The sequence below is a fragment of the Lynx canadensis genome, chromosome A1, assembly GCF_007474595.2.
Source record: "Lynx canadensis isolate LIC74 chromosome A1, mLynCan4.pri.v2, whole genome shotgun sequence".
NCBI classification, from domain to species: Eukaryota; Metazoa; Chordata; class Mammalia; order Carnivora; family Felidae; genus Lynx; species Lynx canadensis.
The window spans coordinates 80,086,189-80,106,568 of NC_044303.2; the positions used below are offsets into that span (position 1 = coordinate 80,086,189).

At 45.8% G+C, this 20,380-nt stretch overlaps 1 protein-coding gene across 1 annotated transcript in view; it reads right to left on the bottom strand.

Annotated features, from left to right (window-relative positions):
- COL4A1 (collagen type IV alpha 1 chain) overlaps nt 1-20,380 on the bottom strand; it is a 155,848-nt gene that overhangs the window by 83,012 nt on the left and 52,456 nt on the right. Inside the window, exon 2 of the mRNA XM_030314060.1 lies at nt 8,064-8,123. Coding sequence (XP_030169920.1) covers nt 8,064-8,123 — 60 coding nt within the window. The remainder of the gene's footprint in view (nt 1-8,063; nt 8,124-20,380) is intronic.

Genomic DNA, 20,380 nt, shown 5'->3' on the forward strand with positions numbered 1-20,380 from the left:
TCCACATCTCTCTGTATGTCCAGGAACCCTCCCGTAGCTGGCCCCCCCCAGCAAAGCCTGTCCTCGTACTCATGCAACCTTCAAACTCAGCTACTGCTAAGCAGACACATGTGCATATGTGACATGTTCAATTTCCTGAGTGCTTTTGGGCACAATGCCTTCCATGTGCCCCTGTAGCAGCCCTGGGAAGCCACAAGTCAAAGGCCACCTTCCTCTTCCTGAGGGTAACCTGGTCTAAGTAACTGCATGAGATACACTCAGCTCATGGTAGATGGTGGAGGTCACACCAGAAGGAAGGCCTTGATTCAACAAAACATTCTTCCCTACAGGCTATCTCCCATCCGAGAGATAAAAGGGTCTATGACTGAGCACATCCGGGGAACGGTACGTCATATGCCTCCCATTGAATGCTCACAAACTTATTAAAGATCCTAAGTCATTAAAGCTGATGCTCTGGCCCGGAAACAACAAACAAGCATTTAGCCATAACTCAGTGTTCCCCACACTCATTTGTCCTTGGAACATTTTCCCTGTTCCATCCCAAAGGAAACATCTATTAACATCTCAAGATGCTCTGAGACTCATGTTTTGGGAAGGGCCAAACTACACATTGCCTTTTAGAAATGCTCAGAACACTGATAAAAATAAAGATATCCAATCAGTCTCAGTAATACTGGAAGTAATTTCAAATACGCTAACCACAATTTTGTTAAATAAACCTCCTAATATTTTGTAGTAAGTAGCACTCTCTTCTGCATTTTGACTTTATAGATTAGATTTCAAATCTTATGAGTAGAAAAATGTATTTTTTTTTCAATATACTGGATTTTAAAATTCTCCCTGATCCAAATGCAATGCAATGCCTCTCACAGAGTAAGTGCTTTGTAAATAAATTGTCGTTATTATCAATAATTCATTACTAGTAGTCCAAATCAGTTCATTTATCTAGCTTCAAAGATTTATATAAAAATATTTACTTTCATTTACTTGAGGAAAACATTAACGAGGGATAAATATGACACCGTTAATATTTAGAATGATGGTTAATATAATTTAATTTATGAGAAAGGGATTTTCAATACCCTGACAAAAGAATAATAGAAAAATAACATATAATATATCTATTATTCTATGCTAAGAGTGAAAAGAGGGCAACTGGTCATAATATAAAGCACAACATACAAAACACCCTATTATTTTTTATTTCGTAATGAAATCATGGCTAAAAATATGTCTGTTATTAGCCATGAATAAATTAAAAGATCAATGAAAGAAATATATAAATAAATGAAAGACTGTTGAATTCCCAAAAAATACTAACACAATGTAGTCCCTGTCTCAAAAAAGAATTTCACTTAATATGGAAACACTAGTAAACGCGTGCCCCACGGTGGTGGTTGTGAGAAAGTGAGACCCTTCGTCGTAAAGGTGACTGAGGTCCTGAGGCATTTCTGAGCGCTGTCAGGGGCACGGGCCAGTGTCTCCAGTCCCCAGCAAGCAAGGCCTCTGCCAACAGGAACCAATGGGAAAAACCAATGTAAAAGGGCACGCAGAATCAGGAAGGCGGGAAAGTGTTGCCTGTTCTCTTGTAGTCAGACATGATTACAATCAGCGCGTTCTTTACACTTTTTCCTTATGTACCGTGTGCCCTTGAGAGAAGGACCCTGAAAATGCTTGTTTTGCTCTCTCGCAAGGTGCCTGGCAAAGTAACGGCTGAGAAGTGCGTGCTGATTGATTGATTGCCACAACTCTGAGCAGCCCGTGGAAAACAGAGACAAGATGGCTCTTCCCAGATGTCAACGAGGCCATGAATAAGCTGATGACCCTAGTCTCTGACTACATCCAGAATGTGTAAGAAATGTAGCCATATTTACTTCCTGGGAAATCAAGGAGGTGTGCCCAATACATAACAAAGTCACTCCCTTTGGACCAGGGTGACAGATTTCCTATAGGACAGAGAATGCACCAGGACTTCCTGGAGGAAGGGGTCCCAATGCTGGCCAGAGAAACCTCCCTTCCATACGCCCTCCCCTAAAGGCTTTATTCTGAATGCCGTATGAAATGAACATCCTCCGGATGGGAGCGAATGCTGGTTATTTGGGCTGGACTTCCCCTAACCTTCCTCAGGTGGGGAGCGGGACTCGGGATGTGGCCACACGACCTCTGACCTGCTCTGTGTCACAGACAAGGTGGCTCCCTGTGCTTATTTGTTTAACCCAGTGGATGCTCATCTGGAACTGGAACTGGGAGGTCTGCCCGTGGCCCCAAAGGAATACGTCCATTTCTCTGTGGTTCTCCAGCAATCTGTTCCATCACCACTGCCCAGAGAAAGGCTTTGGAAGGTCCACTTTCCTAGGCAGGTGGCCAGCAGAGCAGCATACCCCACGTGAACTGAGTTTTAAAGCAACGGGAGCTTGCTCAAGACTTCAATATTCTGAACCCCGAATTCCTCTCCTTGGGATCCCCCAGATCAAGATCCTCTTATCTTGAACAATGGAAACTGAGAAGTGCTCTGACCAATGCCTTGCCTTATATTCCCTAAAAGAGATGGGGTCAGTTCAGTGGCTCTCAATCCAGAGTGATTTTACTTCCCCTCCACCCCCCCCCCCGCCCCCTGTGGAAACATCTATCTGGCCAAACCTGGAGACCTTCCGGTTGCCACAAATGGGGGAGAAGGTGCTGGTGGCATCTGGTGGGCAGAGGCCAAGGATGTTGCTAAATATCCTTCATGCAAAGGAACCCCCCACAACAAAAACTAGCCCACCCAAGATGTGAATAGTGCCAAAAGTGAGAAACCCTGGATTCGGTGGTTTCTTCAACTATAAAACAAATATAAGAAGAAGAAGCATTAAAAAATTCAGCACTGCGCCTGACCCAACATAGATGTTCAATACACGTCGACCCTTTTCCTTGCTCTGACATTCCAAAGCCAGGATTTTCCTCTCCTGCCAAGATCGGCTGTGAATGGGCAGACACTACAATTCAATGTCAAGATGTAGACAGACAGGTTTATATGGCGGCCCGATGTGGGATATTTATTGACTGTGTGACACACATATGGGAACTAAATGGCTGGCGAAGCCCCAAACCATCCGCCGTAATAAAAGAAAAGAGTGTCCCGCAAGAAGAGTGACGCGAACTTCCTCCCAGATTTCCAGGGCCCAACACAGAACGCCTTCCAGACTGGCCAGACTCCTCCACCCTTCCAAATCAGATAAGGCACCCATTTCAGCCCAACAGAAATTCCATTTTCAAAATTCTCTGCTTTGCGGGTGATCTGGGGCTGTCCTCGCTGATGACGCATCACACTGTGCAGGACCCGCGTGCGGAGCGGGGCTCTGACTCACAGTCTACCCAGCAACCACAGGACACGGGGCTTCTTCCCCACGCTGCTGGCAAGCAGCGAGGCATCAGCAGGGTAGAGTACACAGAGGAGACACCCACACAGTTCTTGTTAGGCGACAGAAATGCCACAATTCTGTTTCATGAAGACCCTGCTTCAGACCGTGGTGGGGAAAGCCCCTTGCCAGAGTCACCCGATTAGGAACCATCAGGCCTTTTCAACAATATGTTTATCAACTGGCCACAAGAGGCATTTTCTCAGATGAGCGTGGGTAAGCTCTGTGTGTGTCCTTATGCCTGTGAGTGACCCTGCTCCCTAGGCAAGCACGTCAGGTGCATGAGTGGACACAGAATATGTCTGCACCGCACTTCACCAGGAAGCGGTCCCTTTTTTCGCAGCCCCGGGCCACCTCTGGGCCACGGGGCCGCTCCTTTCTGAGAACCGGGGCACCTGTTTTCTCTGCGCCCCCTGCGATTCGGCTGCTTGCTCCCCACTCGGCTATCCGCCTCGTCTGCACGCCTTTCACCCCTGGTTTGGTGGGGAGCTCCCTGTCTTGAACACTGTGGGGTCGCAGAAGAGAATGCGTGTTTTACATCAACAGGGGCTCCCGGGGCCAAAACATCTGAAAGACTTCTTCTGTAAGCTCTATGTTGGCAAAACACAAACGTTCCCAAGCAGTTCCCAAGCAGACAGCAGTAACTCTTCGGAATGTGCTGCCTTTCCTAATATCTCACGGAGTTGCGAAAAGCAGGTTCTCAAGCAAAAGAAGAGCTCAACTTTTGTCTGTTTCTGAGTAAGCAAGCATTCAAAACGCTAATCAGGTTAAGCAGCCACCGTTCCCACAGGGCTGAGGCCTCCGGAGGAACACCAAGCCACCGGTACAAACCCGAATTACCTAAGAGAAAGCACCTGAAGATACGCGTGCCAGCCAGGGGAGTGGGGAGACAAACATCTCCGAGGGCCCCTGACGTCCTGCGAAAGCCTCGTGAACGCAGAGCAAGACACCCAGGGTTAGCCTGATGACTGAGATTAGAACATACCCAAAGACCCCCTACATTGACACTCACTTATGGCAACTGGAGAATAGAAGACATTCTGCCCAGGAATGACATCTCCCTCGAACACGGGACTTAGCCAGAAAAGGTTTGGCAACTGAGACCGGAGACATTCCAGGGTCCGCCGGTGGATTCTAAGTAGTCAGCATGTGAAAGTTTTCCTCGAGGAGACGTGGAAAAGACATGTGTCAGAAACAACGATTTCCACATTTCCAAGGCGGCTGACACTCTGTCCCACTTAGGTAACTTTAACTGTCTCAGAGTTATGCGGCTCCTACTATCCTATTTTTAAAAAACAGGTCAAAATTCATCTGACTTGCAGGCATTTGAGAATAGCAAAATAACTCAGAGGAGAAGCGAAGCCATCCGGCAGGAGCTCCAAAGCAGGCCGGTGATCCGAACTGCTAGATCTAGGGGCTGTGATTCGACACCCTCGGCTCATTTTGCATTTAAACCCCGTTAGCATGCCCAGGCCTCACTCTGAGAATGGGCGGGAGGCGATGGCGGTGGAGAAGGACCAATTCCTGTCACTGACGTGTCAGCTGAGAATAAAATCCTCTGTTGTCTGACCTCGGGATGGGAGGGGGAGGGGAGGGGAGGGGGAGGGCATGACAGGGGGAACCACATCTGAAATCCCGGCTCAACCACACTTCAGGTATTCCAGGTCATTAACACTGACCCACATCAGTTTCAAGACAATGACTGGAGGTTAAAATGTCCTCTTTCCGTGTGGGCGGGGGGGGGGAGGACTTCTTCCTTGGTCATGTTATGTGAAACGTGGGGCCTGAAATATTTGTGCTCAAGACACATCTTCAATTTTTGTTGAAAAGACATAATACTAAACCATTTAGCTAGATTTCAAGGGGCCTTCTGAATCCATGGGAAAATTACAGTCTTCTAAAAGATTAATTCAGAATGGTTTAACCTACAGCTTACAAGTATTTCATTTTAAATAGTCTTGTTTTAGGAATAAGATAAAAAATCCCAAGTGGGCAGAGACAGGGTGCTGAGGGGGCAGGGCCGGCCAGGAAAGGTCACGGAGGCCCTGGATCCCAGATGTCTGGTCCGCTGGCTGGGAATCTTCTTGATGGTCAGCAAGGGGGGGAGAGCAGAATTCTACTCTTCCCACCCCACCCCCAAGGGGGCGCTCTGTGGTTTTCTGATTTCAAGGCTCATGTTGGTCTCAGTGGGAGGCTCGCCTGAGACCACATCACAAGAAAAGGGGCACAATCTAATGGCACATCTTCGCCCTCGATGCCTCCTCCCTTTGACCATCCAGTGCCCAAGTGGGAAGCAGGCATGTTTCCTTGTGGAGATAAACACAGACCTGGCCTCACCTGAGTGTACCAGCCACCTCAAGGGTTCCCTCAATGCTCAATGGTTTCCTCGATGCTCGCTTTTGAAAAGAAATGTCTAAAGACCCTTTCCTTGCGGGGCTGGGTGCTAGATGCTGGCCGTGACTCAGAGGTGACCCCCGCCTTCTCTAAAGATATTTAACCAAATCCGAACTAAAGTGAACCAAGTCCCTGAGTAGCTGTTCTCAAGTCACGGAAAACTCAGCCAAAAATACCTGGAAAGCTATATCTAGATTATTCTGCCTGGTTACATGTTATTAATGGGTAGATTTGGGGTAAAAATGAAAATGAGTAAGGCTGGAAAGCATATGGATGAAATAGGAAGTCTGAAAAAGCAGAGCTTGGGGTTGGGGGGGGGAGGAGGGCACCACCGGAGTCTGCAGCTGCTGGATGAGAGGGGAGATTGGGAAAGTCGGGGGAATGGACTCCGCTGTCTTTGAGAGTGAGACTCGTTACCGCCACCTCCCCTCCAGCTCCTGATGCTTTAACTTACAAGAAAAACACTGTGATGTTGATACAGGCCTTCAGTTCCTATTTGTTGACATAGGAAAGTTCTACTTTTTATAGTTTTAAGAATGTCTTTGTTAGCTCAGTGTGCTTATGTGTAAAACTCAAGTTAGATCAAAAGAAAAAAGAAAGAGACAGAGAGAGAGAGAGAGATTCCTTGTGGTATGAACATACTTTCCCCTACTATAAAATAACTCTTGCAAATGCACACTGGAACTAGCTAGAAAAACTTCCCAAATAAGAAAATGAACAGACCATGAAGGTGGATTATAGTTGATACGGTTGATAATGAAAGCTATCAATATATTTTCACATACTGCATTTGTTCAAAAAACTATCCAGGGGCACCTGGGTGGCTCAGTCGGTTGAGCGTCCGACTTCGGCTCAGGGCGTGATCTCGCGTATCATGAGTTCAAGCCCCAGGTTGGGCTCTGTGCTGACAGCTCAGAGCCTGGAGCCTGCTTCAGATTCCATTTCTCCCCCTCTCTCTGCCCCCTCCCCTGCTTGCTTGTGCTCTCTGTCTCTCAACAAATGAATGAATGTTAAAAAAAAAAATTTTTTTTTTAAACTATCCATTGGGGCTCCTGGGTGGCTCAGTTGGTTAAGAAGGTAAGCGTCCAACTTCGGCTCAGGTCATGATCTCACAGTTTGTGAGTTTGAGCCCTGCGTCGGGCTCTGTGCTGACAGCTCAGAGCCTGGAGCCTGCTTCGGATTCTGTGTCTCCCTCTCTCTCTGCCCCTTGCCAGCTCACACTCTGTCTCTCTCTCTCTTTTTCTCTCTCTCTCTTTCAAAAATAAACATTTAAAAAAACACACAACTATCCATTAATACTGGTACCACCAACTATGAGTGTATTTAAAACCTAATAATAATGTTGGTACTTTAGCAAGTAGCTAAAAAGAAACCAAACCATTTTCTGTACAGTAAAATTCTCTGAATTTCAAGAGTGTGAGCCTGTGACCTGATAAGCCTGCAGCAGGCCATGAAGTAGAGAATGGACATCCAGGCCTGGCTGACACCCTCAGCGCCCGAGGAGCAGACAGTGGTCCATGGGCCTCCCTGCCCCATACACCCCCGCCTGCCTCGGGCCCCCACTCGTCACAGGCCAACTGGCTTACTGGCCATGTCTTCTCACGGCCACACCTGATGTACAGAACCACGCAGTTTCAGGGTGCTGCACTGTCCCCGGGGAAACCCAGGCAGACACCCTCTCTCCAAACAACTGAAACACATAGATTGATTGCCCTCCAGAGAAAAGGATTTACCCAGGTCTGTGATTCTTAAATGACAGGCAGGAACACTTGCTTAGAAAAATATAATTCAATTTACATTTGGGGAACAATAAATATTTACTGTTTTTGTAAATCATTCTGGGCCAGTGTGGGGTTAAAAATACTGATCTGAAGCCCTTAGGTGCAATAGAAACTTTTTCTGTTTTGAGAAACGTGCTAAGTTTCGTTCTTACACATGGGTTCCAAAGAATGCTACTGACTTGACAGGTTTTCTGCCAATACACGTGTCCCTTCTTGAGTCAAAAAAGGAAAGAAACTGAATCCGTTTTTCTGCATTAACTGCCACTAATTATCACAGTCTTTGGGGAGCTGCTGCTGAGATCCCCTAGACATAATGTTAAGCCTGGTTTTGCTTCATTTGAATCACTCTGGGGAAATTATCAAAATAGTAAGTAATAAGGCTTTAAGATGAACTGCTGATGAATTGGTTAGGTTTAATGCAGTTTTTCATGATTTCCATATCGATGGCAATTCAAAACAAACTGTTACCATTTAAGTTTTGGCCACTTACCTTCTGTCCCTTCACTCCATGGCAGTCACACTTCCCACAGCCAGAGCCAGCACAACCGCCCTGGAAGGAAGAGAAAAACGTCTTTAAATAGAAGAACTCTTGCAAATTGAGGTCACTTTTTGAATTGAAATGATTTTGGCATCTTCACCTATTTATGGGAAACGTCCTACCCCGTTATGAGGAGTACGACCTCAAAATGTGAGATCTGGACTTGCTCTCATGGGGTTATCATGTACGTAGCCTCTGGCTCCTCTCTCTTGCCCTCATAGATGAAATAGTAATCCTGGAGTAGAGCAAATCAAAGCATTACTTGCTCCACAAACTGAAGGCTTCTATTTATACTTTTTGGAATCGCCTCTCCAGGGATGATTTTAACAGGGCATCACCCATATTTGCAAGGCTATGATACTGATTAAGGAGTTTCAGACCAGAGACCAGGGAAACTGAGGCCCCAGGAAAGCAGAGTCCATGCTTTGTCCTCCAAATTCCCAAGGACACACAAGTATGTAAAAAATGTTTGTGCAAAGAGGAAATAAATGAAGGAGCTTATTTTAAGCCCAACCTTAGAGAACTGATTTTCAATTCAGTTAAAGCTTGAATGAAAAGAACCCAAGCATGTAATAAAAGCTGGAGAAGAGGAACATTCTCCAGAATAGATCACATATTAGGCCACAAACCAAGTCTCAACAAGTTCAAAAAGATTGAAATCATACCATGTATCTTTTCTGGCCACAATGCAATGCAACTAGAAATCAACCACAAGAAAAAATCTGGGAAGACCACAAATACGTGGAGGTTAAATTACACGCCACTAAACAATGAATGGGTCAATCAAGAAATCAAAGAAGAAATAAAAAAGTACATGGAAACAAATAAAAATGAAAGCATGATGGTCCAAAACCTTCGGAACACAGCAAAAGTGGTTCTAAGAGGAAAGTTTACAGCAACACAGGCCTACACCAAAAAGCAAGAAAAATCTCAAATAAACAACCTAATGTTACACATAAAGGAGCTAGAAAAAGAAGAACAAACAAAACCCCAACCCAGCAAAAGGAAGGAAATAATAAAGATTAGAGCAGAAATAAATAGAAACTAAAAAAACAAGAGAACAGATTAATGAAACCTGGACCTGCTTCTTTGAAAAGATCAACAAAATTGATAAACCTCTAGCCAGATCCATCAAGAAAAGGAGAGAAAGGGGCGCCCGGGTGGCTCAGTCGGTTGAGCGTCCGACTTCGGTTCAGGTCATGATCTCGCAGTTCGTGGGTTCAAGCTCCGCGTCAGGCTCTGTGCTGATGGCTCAGAGCCTGGAGCCTGTTTCGGATTCTGTGTCTCCCTCTCTCCCTGACCCTCCCCCCGTTCATGCTGTCTCTCTCTGTCTCAAAAATAAATAAACGTTAAAAAAAAAAAAGAAAAAAAAAGAAAAGGAGAGAAAATCTAAATAAAGTAATTAATGAAAGGGGAGAATAACAACCAATACCACAGAAATACAAACAATTGTAATAAAATATTATGATATAATATTAATTCTATTAAATCATTATATTAGGGCATAATATTAATATATTATTCCAGTATAACAGAATAGAATAATATGCCAACAAATTGGACAACTTAGAAGAAATGGATAAATTCCTAGATGTATATATAATCTACCAAAACTGAAGCAGGAAGAAATAGAAAATTTGAACAGACCAATTGCCAGAAATGAAAATGAATCAGTAATCCAAAAAACCCCAACAAATGAAAGTCTGGGACCAGCTGGTTTCACATACGAATTCTACCAACATTTGAAGAAGAGTTAATACCTAGTCTCAAACTACTCCAAAAATTAGAAGAGGAAGGAAAACTTCCAAATTTATTCTTGAGACCAGTATCATTCTGATACCAAAACCAGATAAAGACACCTCAAAAGAAAAGGGGGAGGGAACTACAGACCAATATCCCTAATGAACATAGATGCAAAATTCCTCGACAAAATATTAGCAAATTGAATCCAACAATACCTTTAAAAAAATCACTCACCACGATCAAGTGGGATTTATTCCCAGGATGCAAGGGTTGTTCAATACTCACAAATCAATCAACATGATATATCATACCAACAAGAGAAAGGATGAAAACCATACATTCATTTCAATAGATGCAGAAAAAGCATTTGACAAAGTACAACATCCATTCATGATACAAAACCCTCTGATACCTCAATATAATGAAGGCTAACAATGAAGCAGCAGAAAAAGAAATTAAGAAAATAATCCCATTTATAATTGTACCAAAAAAATAAAATAAAATACCTATGAATAAACTTAACCAAAAAGGTGAAAGAAAGACCTGTACCCTGAAACTATGAATCACGGATGAAAGAAATTAAAAACAACACAAAGAAATGGAAAGACAGTCCATGCTCATGGATTGGAAGAACAAATATTGTTAAAATGTCAATACTACATAAAGCAATCTACACATTTAATGCAATCCCTATCAAAATACCAACAGCATTTTTCACAGAACTAGAACAAACAATCCTAAAATTTGTATGGAACCACAAAAGGCCCCAAATAACCTAAGCGATCTTGAAAAAGAAAAACAAAAGCAAAGGTATCACAATTCCAGACTTCAAGTTACATTACAAAGTGGTAATAATCAAAACAGTATGGTACTGGCATCGAAACAGACATAGAATAGAATAGAATAGAATAGAATAGAATAGAATAGAATAGAATAGAAAGAACAGAATAGAAAGCCTAGAAATAAACCCACAATTCTATGGTCAATTAATCTTTCACAAAGGAGGAATGAATATACAATGGGGAAAAGACCTTCTCTTCAACAAATGGTGTTGGGAAAAATGGATAGCCACATGCAAAAGGATGAAACTTTTTTTTCACCATACACAAAAACTCAAAATGGATTAAAAACCTAAATGTGAAACCTGAAACCATAGAAATCCTTGAAGAGACAACAGGCAGTAACCTCTTTGACAACAGCCATAGGAACATCTTTCTGAATATGTCTCCTGGGGCAAGGGAAATAACACCAACAATAAACTATTGGGACTACATCAAAATAAAGTTTCTGCACAGCAAAGGAAACAGTCGACAAAACTAAAAAGCAACCAACTGAATGGGAAAAGATATTTATAAACAACATATCCAATAAAGGGTTAGTATGCAAAATATATAAAGAACTGATATAATTCAACACCCCAAAGAAACAAACAACCCAATTAAAACTTGGGCAGAAAACATGAACCGACATTTCCCCAAAGAAGACATCCAGATGGCCAACAGACACATGAAAAGATGCTCAACAACATTCATCATCAGGGAAATATAAACCAAAAAACTACAGTGAGATATCACCTCACACCTGTCAGAACAGCTAAAATCAAAGCACAAGAAACAGCAAATGCTGACAAGGTTGTGGAGAAAAAGGACCCCTCGTGCACCTTCGTGGGAATGCAAACTGGTGCAGCCACTGTGGAAATCAGTATGGAGTTTCCCCAAAAAGTTAAAAATAGAACTACCCCACAATCCAGCAATCGCACTTCTGGGTATTTACCCAAAAAATATAAGAACGCTGATTCAAAGGGATACATGCACCCCTATGTGTATTGCAGCATTATTTACAACAGCCAAGATATGGAAGCAGCCCAAGTGTCCATCGATACATGAAGGATAGAGAAGAGGTGATGTATACATACAGTGGAATATCATTCAGCCATAAAAAGAATGAAATCTTGCCATTTGCAAAGACGCGGATGGAACCAGAGAGTATAATGCCGAGTGAAATAAGTCAGAGAAAGACAAATACCATATGATCTCATTTGTAAGTGGAATTTAAGAAACAGAACAAACGAGCAAAGGAAAAAAAGAAAGAGAGACAAAGGAAGAAAGAGACTCTTAACTACAGAGAACAAACTGATGGTTCCCAGAGGGGAGGCGGGTGGGGGAATGGGGATTAAGGAATACACCTGTTCTGATGAAAAACTAAACTAAACTAAAATAGCATCCTATAAGAAAAGAAAGCTGGAAAGGAAGGGAACTAACGTGTTCAAAAGCTACAATTTGCCATCGTCTTATTTAATCAGCCGACGGTTATTTTGAGGTAAGTGCTACTACCATCCCCACTTTTCAGATGCAAGAACTGACTTTGGAGCTTGAATATAACAAGCTAGGACAAGGTTGAAATTAGAACCCACCACCAACTTCCATTACATAAAACTGCCAGCACATTAAGAGATAAAAGTATGAAGGTGCTTACGCACATTCGCAAGTTCCTTAGACAAACCCAAATTTTAACCCAAGACAGACACAGGTATTGGAGACAGCATGGAAGGGGGTGTGACAAGAAAAACTTTAGTTAATACGCTTTGTTAGAGGCTGTGTATTAAGTCTGAGATACAATGTGTGCTTCAATTCTGCTTCAAGAGATCATTTCTCAAAAAGAAAACAATACTATTAATAGAACTGTGATCACGTGAAGTCTGTTTCTTGAACGATATCCTCAAGCCTTAGCCCTGTTGCCGTGGAGATCTTCTGCATAAAACAACTACATCTGGGGATATTTATTTCATAAAGTGAAACCTGAGCAAGTGCCTCCAAGACAGTGAGCTGTTATTAATTTTATATTTTGGAAATGGGGACAATTGACCACAGTCCAAACAGACTCCGTAGATGATGGTCTTTCTCTTTCCCTGACTCACACGTGTGGCAGTCATCAGCGTGCAATCTCATAACCTCCTAACATCCTACATCAAGCCATGTGCACAGTTTTGCTTCACAATCTGGGTTTTGGTGACCACTCAGAGTTTTCCAAAGACAGGAAGCCAAAATCTTAAGCCTGTGCTCCAGAAGGTTCATCCAAAATGCCCAAATCCAAGTACTCAGAGACCCAAGAGATGTTCCTAACAACATCACCGTCTCCTGCCTCCTCCCCACATGACGGGTGGCTGCACCCCACCCGGGCTCCCACAGTGGGGTGACAGGCCTCTACCGAGACACCTGTCCCATGCCCCTCACAACCCTCTCCTCGTCTGCCTCCCCAGGACCTGAGAACATTTGGGGGGCAGGCCCAGAATCACACCAAGCTTGACACAGACTGTATCTCATCTGAGACTACACGGGTTGTAAGACTCACGCCAAGAGATAAAGAATAGCACGGATTACACAATGACACATCATCCATCGTCAAGATATACTGGAGCTTCAGACTTAATGCACTAATAAATGGGCATCTTGGAACTGAGGAAATAGAGCAGTGCCTACCCAGTTACTGTGGGCTTGCTGCTGGTGGTGGCCATTTAACCAACCTTAAATAACAGGTGCAGAGAGCAATCCAATGACACGAGTATATCAGCTCCCAACATATAACTGCCTAACTAACAGCACTGTGGGTAAATACTCCAAAGAGGAAACTGGGTGAGGAGAGTGGGACCGGCCAGGGAGGAGGGGGCTCCCGGGGGTGCTGGGTGAGCCCCCAGACCAGGACAGGGTGTCTGTCCAGGACAGTCGCTAGGGCTCTGGATCAGCCTACCCGCCCCCCCCTGCCCCGCCCCCCACTGCCGGCTCCCAGCCTAGCCCTATAAACTCCTGCTCCTGAACCAGGTTCAGGAACACGCCTCTGCTCTTTAAACTCTGCTAACCCCCATCCCACTCCTACAGATGCCAGAAGGGAAAATCAACCAGGCTACTCATTTATCTGGTAGGAAAGAGAGGTCCACCTACCACCCAGGCTTCGTTGGCCAAAACCCAACAACAGCCTGAAGCGGGAAGGCGGGCTTTTCTACTCCCAGCTCAGTACGGTTTCTTCTAAACTCCAGATTAGGCAAAGGATCATGTGGCTGAGGCAAAAATGGCTATTTGGTCTTTCTGGGTTTTCTCTTCTGAAATGTTGATAAAATCTCAGAAGCTTATCTCCGTTCAGTCTGAGGAAGTTATAAACATGAATTTCCTGGAACTGTTCCCTTCAGCTCTCAGCAAATGCTTTAATTGCAAGGGACACCAGATAAGAGGTTACAGGGCCACGACTGTGGACGCTGGGGTCAACGTGCTTCTGGTGCCTTTGCTACAGAAACACAGCCAGCGTGCATGGGTAAACAAATGGCCAGTTTTATCCCGGGCAAGGCTTCGGGTCATGACAAACTCTCAGGGCAATCTGAGACAAGAAATACAGGACTAGAGCCTTTATCACGGGCTCTATTATAGGAATAAAAGATCCCCACCCTGCCCCCACCACCTCATACTGTATATCAAGCAAAATTAAAAAAAAAAAATCCTAGACAAAAGACATTCATGGCTCCTTTCTGCTTTATTCTTGTAGGAAATTTTTATTACCAGTGCTGGCCCTACAAGGCAATTCCAAAGGACTAATAATTCTAATAATACCTAGATTACGGTCAGCCTTTCAGAACAAAAGGCATTTTTAGACCATGACTTTTGTTTCACTTTCTGGGTGGCCTAGCATTTTACGTAAATGGCCCTATTAAAAAAAAAACTAATTTTTAGACTAAAAAAATTTAAAAATGTATGTTTACTTTGCTAAATAAAATCTATTTTGCTTTTTAAAAATTTTTTATTTATTTAAGTAATCTCCACACCCAGCGTGGGGCTCGAACTCATGACCCCAAGATAAAGAGTCTCAGGGTCCTCTAAGCTGGCCAGACGCCCCTAAAATCTGTTTTGAAATATCACCATTCTGGTTCTTAACATTGTCGGCACATAATGGCCCATGCTGGATATCACCCTGGCACACAAGGTATTTTAGTTGTGATTTAAGGGTATGCTGCTAAAAAGAATACCAATGATGCTCTAAGGATCCCTTTTAAAAAAAAAAAAAAGTTTATTTATTATTGAGAGACAGAGAGAGAGCACGAGCAGGGGAGGGGCAGAAGGAGAGGGAGACACAGAATCTGAAGCAGGTTCCAGGCTCTGAGCTGTCAGCACAAAGACCGATGCGAACCCAGGAACAGCCAGATCATGACCTGAGCCGAAGTCGGTTGCTTAACCAACAGAGCCACCCAGGCACCCCTCTAAGGATCCCTTTTTAATCAGGTGTAATGCATGATTTTGAAATAGCTAAATAAAGTAAGAGCCTTAAGTAATGTACATCCCAACTCTCCGCTGTGAATCACTAAGTTTAAAAGGGCAAATGAACTATGTAAGTTACTCGGATCCAAAATTTCACTGGTGACCCACCTAACATGTTAAACATGGCGTTGTAAATGTCATGATTTCCTGAGGAAACACATTTTGCATCTGGGCCTTGCAGCAAAATCATGGTGTGCAGGGATCTCACCGACTCCAACAGCTCCCTACCAGCCGCACGTCGAGGGAGTGGACTTTACGAGGGCTGCTCATTTCTACCAGTGTCTGGAACATATCGGGCCCCATCAACTAGCTCCCATCCATCTGTTCCAGACTCTAGAATGGGAAGAATCTGTACCCTCTGTGAAGTACTCCTACTTCTTTCTTGTGCCTTTCCCCTCACTGGGGTGCAAGCATCGAGTAAGTCAGCTCCAAGTTAGGAGGAAAGCCTGTGCTTTCCTGCTGAGCAGTGCTCAAACCAAGAGGTCACGGCTGAGGAAGCTGGTCAAAGACGTTCTCCACTCGAACATGGGGAATGTGGCTGAAGACCCCAAATTCTTGGTCTTTGGGGGCTGTGGGTCGTGGTTTCTCTTGCAGAAGTGGGATCTCCATGGCCAACACTGGGCGGGAGGGGGCACCTAGGCACGGGGAGAATAGAATCCCAGCCAGCTCTCAGGGGGAAAACATCATAGCTATACCCCTAACCCCCTAACAGTGCAGAACAACTTAATGAGAACCACATCCCTCTTGATGATCCCCCTGGCCTCTTCCCGGCAGGACCCACAGCCAATAACCCACCATGGGATTGTAAGAAGTTACGTCCAGTGGGAGCTGAATTGAATTAACTGCATTTTAAACAGAAAAAACACATTTGTTCTAGATGGAGTCTGGCAGACAAACGTGTCCACACACAACTTCAGTGGCCACTTTAAGGGCCAATTAATGATAAAATTTGAAAACGACGGTACAACAACATAGCCTTTAGAACAACGGTCTCTTCTAGTCTGTTCCAGTCTCTCTTTTTTTTAATATTTTATTTACTTTTGAGAGAGAGACAGAGTATGAGCAGAGGAGGGGCAGAGAGGGAGGGAGACACAGAATCTGAAGCAGGTTCCAGGCTCTGAGCTGTCAGCACAGAGCCCGACGTGGGGCCCGAACCCACAAACCGCGAGATCATGACGTGAGCCAAAGTCGGACGCTTAACCGACTGAGCCCCCCAGGTGCCCCTGTCCAGTCTGTTTATACATTTCAGAACATGACAAATTAATTAATATTATATACATTTTCTTTCATGCCCCAATTTCCAGCATGAGTGCTATGAAGTATGTTAAGTTCTAAAAATTCCCTAAGATTTAGGATTTGCAGTCCCAGTGCCAAAGAAGGAAGGAGATCATGGAGGTCAGTGACTCTAGCTTGAAATGAAGCCTATTTCCGGCCCTTCTCTGATCTTCAGACCAACAGGGAGGTCTCCTCAACATTAAAGTGACTTCCCTGTGGGAATGCAGGGAGGGGGGAGGTTCGCGGATTCAGTTTGGAGAGCGCCTTTCTGCTTAACCGAAGGATGCCAAGTGCTCTGCGTGTGTGTGCATGCACGCGTGTGTGAGTGGGGGGTGAGGGGTGTGGGTGAGAGACAGACAGAGCGCAAGCCCATACATCCACTCGGTCCCGCTGATCTGCCAGCTGTGACATAACTTTTTGCAGGAAGGCATATTCGGAATGGGTTTAACAATGAAGTCCTCCATTTCCCCGCTTCTTTCCTGCTTCTGATGGAAGGTAGACCTTTGACATCACTGCTTTCACAAGTTTTATGTGTTTCCCATCCCACCAAATAGGGACATGTGGACATCTGCCAAGTCTAAACAGCTTATCTTTCAAATTCCTTTGTACATTCCCCATGCTGTGCAAAATGTCAGAATAGTTTTGTGGTGATATTACCATCCCGATTTTCTTCCTGGTTGTAGCACTTCTTCAGGGAAGCTTTGGAATCATTATCCAACCAAAGAAATATGTGGAGACAAAGGCATGTATTTCAGAGCTGCTAGGGCAGAAATTAAAGGTGTTCGGGAATGAATAGTGGGGCTCTCTTACCTCCCCCTCCCCCCACCACGGGACTGTCAAATGGGACAGATGCTGGACGACTGTTCGGCAGTGTCTCAGGGCCTGAACATACACACGGGGGCTTTCCTAGATGATTCCACGCCTGGCATGTGCCCCACAGGTGTGTGTGTGTTCACGTGCATCACGGGACATCATCGAGAGACACGCTCACGCGCAGCTAACCACATTTGCCCTTATCACATGCTACCAGACTTTGATCTTTGCCGTTCCGTTATTTTTCGTTCTATTTCATTACCAGGAAAGTGCTGATGTGGTCAATCAGAGAGGACCACCAAAAGAAACGCATCAAGAGTCCACCTTCTTTTTGGACATTAAAACATCGTAAATGCTGCTTACTGCCACGAGGTTCTGCAAAATGGCCCTCCACACCTCCACGCACCCACTGCCCAGGCGGGACAGCCCTGAAAGAGAACCTTAACTCTCAGAAGAACACACACTGGTCCCGCTGCACTGACTTCAAGGACAGGTGAAACTATCCGGGGTGAAAAAGTCTGAAAGGTGGGGGGCCGCCTAACCCAGGGCGGTTCCTGGGTGCCGGACATGGTATCTGCTTGATGAGTCGGGTGTCTACACGGGGCAGGGGTTCCCGTTTGCAAAAGGTCCCTGAGCTGGGAACTCACAGTTTTTGTACTTTGTTGTACTTCAATCAAATCAGATAAAGTATATTCAAGAATGGTCATATTCAGAGGGAGCCCTCTACACATGGGCGTGGGCGACCACAACACGGGGGACCCTCACACACACGACACTGAGCGAAGGGAAGCCCGGCGCAGCAGAGCGAGCCCGGTGAGTCCGTTGATACAAAGCTGAAAACTAAACAGAATTAAGTTGAATGCCGGCTACCCCCAGGGGCTGTCGGTGAGAGGAAGGGGGACCAAGGGGTTTCCAGGCTTCTGTTTGGTGTGTGTGTTCTGTTTGTGCAAGATGCACTCAACTGTGTCCGTATCGTTTCACACGTTTCTTCAATAAAATTTACCCCCCCCCCCGAGAAAGTTTAAAACTTATTAGCAAACTGGAGAGCGAAATAGAGGCCAGATGTTACAGTGCAAATAGCAATTTCTCAAAAGCTTACATTTGTGCAGCATTTTTGAACTTCCAGAACTATGTCTGGCATTATGGATGTAAGGATGATTAATCTCCAAGGGGCTCTCCATCCATGTTCTCTTATCTGCGTTAGTTTTATAATATCGGCCTCGTTTTGTTTTGATAAATGTTAGATGCGATTCAAAGGATGTGAAAATTATCCTGCGTCGTTAGTTCAATGGAAGGGAGAATTTCGTTTAACTAAAATAACATTTCTGTTTCATTCAATCATGGAAAACATGGAAACCAAATACCCTTACTACTCTCTGGACTTACAAAATTTTTCTGTTCCCATTTGAAAACAACTGCAAGTGTTGATGCATTCTTGGCAAAAAAACAAATTAGCATGAAACCTTTGAGAAACAAACTGAACTTGTGACATGAGCACGTCTGAGTAAGCGCAGTGCGTGGGAGGCTGGGGCCCGTGGGGTCTGCGGGGGCTCCCAGCAAAACCGCACAAGGAGGAAGCCAGGGTGGGGGGGAGGTGTCTGCCTGGCTCGCCTGACCGTCAGCCTGGGATCGTGGGTCTGTGCAGATGTCACCCACCCTACGATCTATGTGGTCTCATTTTCATGTCTTTTCCGCCCCTTCTCCCATTCGGTGGGGGTGGACGTTCAAGGTCCCCGCCTGGGGAATGGAATGGGCCAGAGGGAACGGCTGGGGCCTCGCTTCACCTCCAGGTCATGTCTTGTCCAGCTGCAAGCAGATGTGACTATAATTAGCGGCCCCGTGACAGTGGCTCAGAGGTCTCTGTGTGAAATGAGTTGGTGGGCCGGCATGTCCCCTGGGACACATGGGTGGGGCGAGGCTGAGGCCAGAACCGGGAGGCCAGGGGCTCCCCCTGGTGCTGCTGACTCACCAGTTCCGGGGAGGTGATGTGAGTCTCCAGCCCAGGGGTCCTCCCACTGAGTCGCTCCCCGAATGTTCCTCCAGAGCAAGAGGCCATCCTGGGCGAAGGTGTGGACTCAGGTGCTCCTTGGCCTCAGAGGGAACACGTTTCCTACTTGCGGGGGGAGGGAAGGAGCCCTCCCCCAATAAAACTCTTGCTCTTGGCTACTGTCCCCCCAGCTCCCGAACCCCTCCGGCCGGCCCCGCCCCACTGCCTCGACTTCCCCCCCCCCACACACACACACACACACGGTGTCCGCCCGGTCGCCTCCTCGGAGACCCCTTCCCGAGTGCCACACGCACATTTCCCAGCCACTCTTTGAAGCCCAGAATGTTTCACTCAGCCAGGCTAGGGGCAAAAAAAAAAGTTGGACTATTTTCTCCAGCTTTGGGAAAATGCGCAAGCCTCTGTTGGGCTGAAGTCCGTGGGGCTCTTCTGGCTATTTTTGTTTTTTGTTTTTCATCCTTCCTCTCGCTGTGGCTCCAAAACACAAAGCAGACTTGACTGCTTCCATGCCCTGGTCCGGCCACTGCCTGTCAGACATCCGCCTTTATTTCTGAAGCCCCAGACCAGCCCACAGGGGGCGAGTCCACAGGACGCAGCCGCTCCCTCGTGGGCCTGAGCCACCCATTCACCCACACTTGGTCTCAGTCCCCAGCATGACTCATCTTTGACCTGATGGGTGGTCGGAGTATGGCACCTGCCGCACCTGACACAGGCCAGGCGCGCGTAGCACTAAGCACGTTAGCAAGCGGGATGAGGAGGCGTGAGATGACAAGGTGTCGCCTCCTACAAGAGAGGGGAGCGGAGTCCCACAGATGCAGAGGCGGGGGCCCTGCGCCCTGTCCCAGTGCAGAGGGATCTCCAGGGCAGGTCCCAGTATAGAGGTGACAGACTGGGGGCTGCTGGCCTGGAGGGGGAGGGCAGAACATGAGGAGGGGGTGTTGCTGCAAAGAAAGAGGCAAAGGGGAAACAAAGTGGAGCAAAAGGGCATTCGGCCCTGGTGTGTGGGACGCGGGTGCTGGGGCACAAGGGGGACACTGGCAGCTGTGGAGACAGAGCCCCAAACACATGCTTCAAGAGGATGTGCTGTCCTAGGAACAAAGCAGAATGAGGGAGAGCTGGCATGGGAGGCTGGT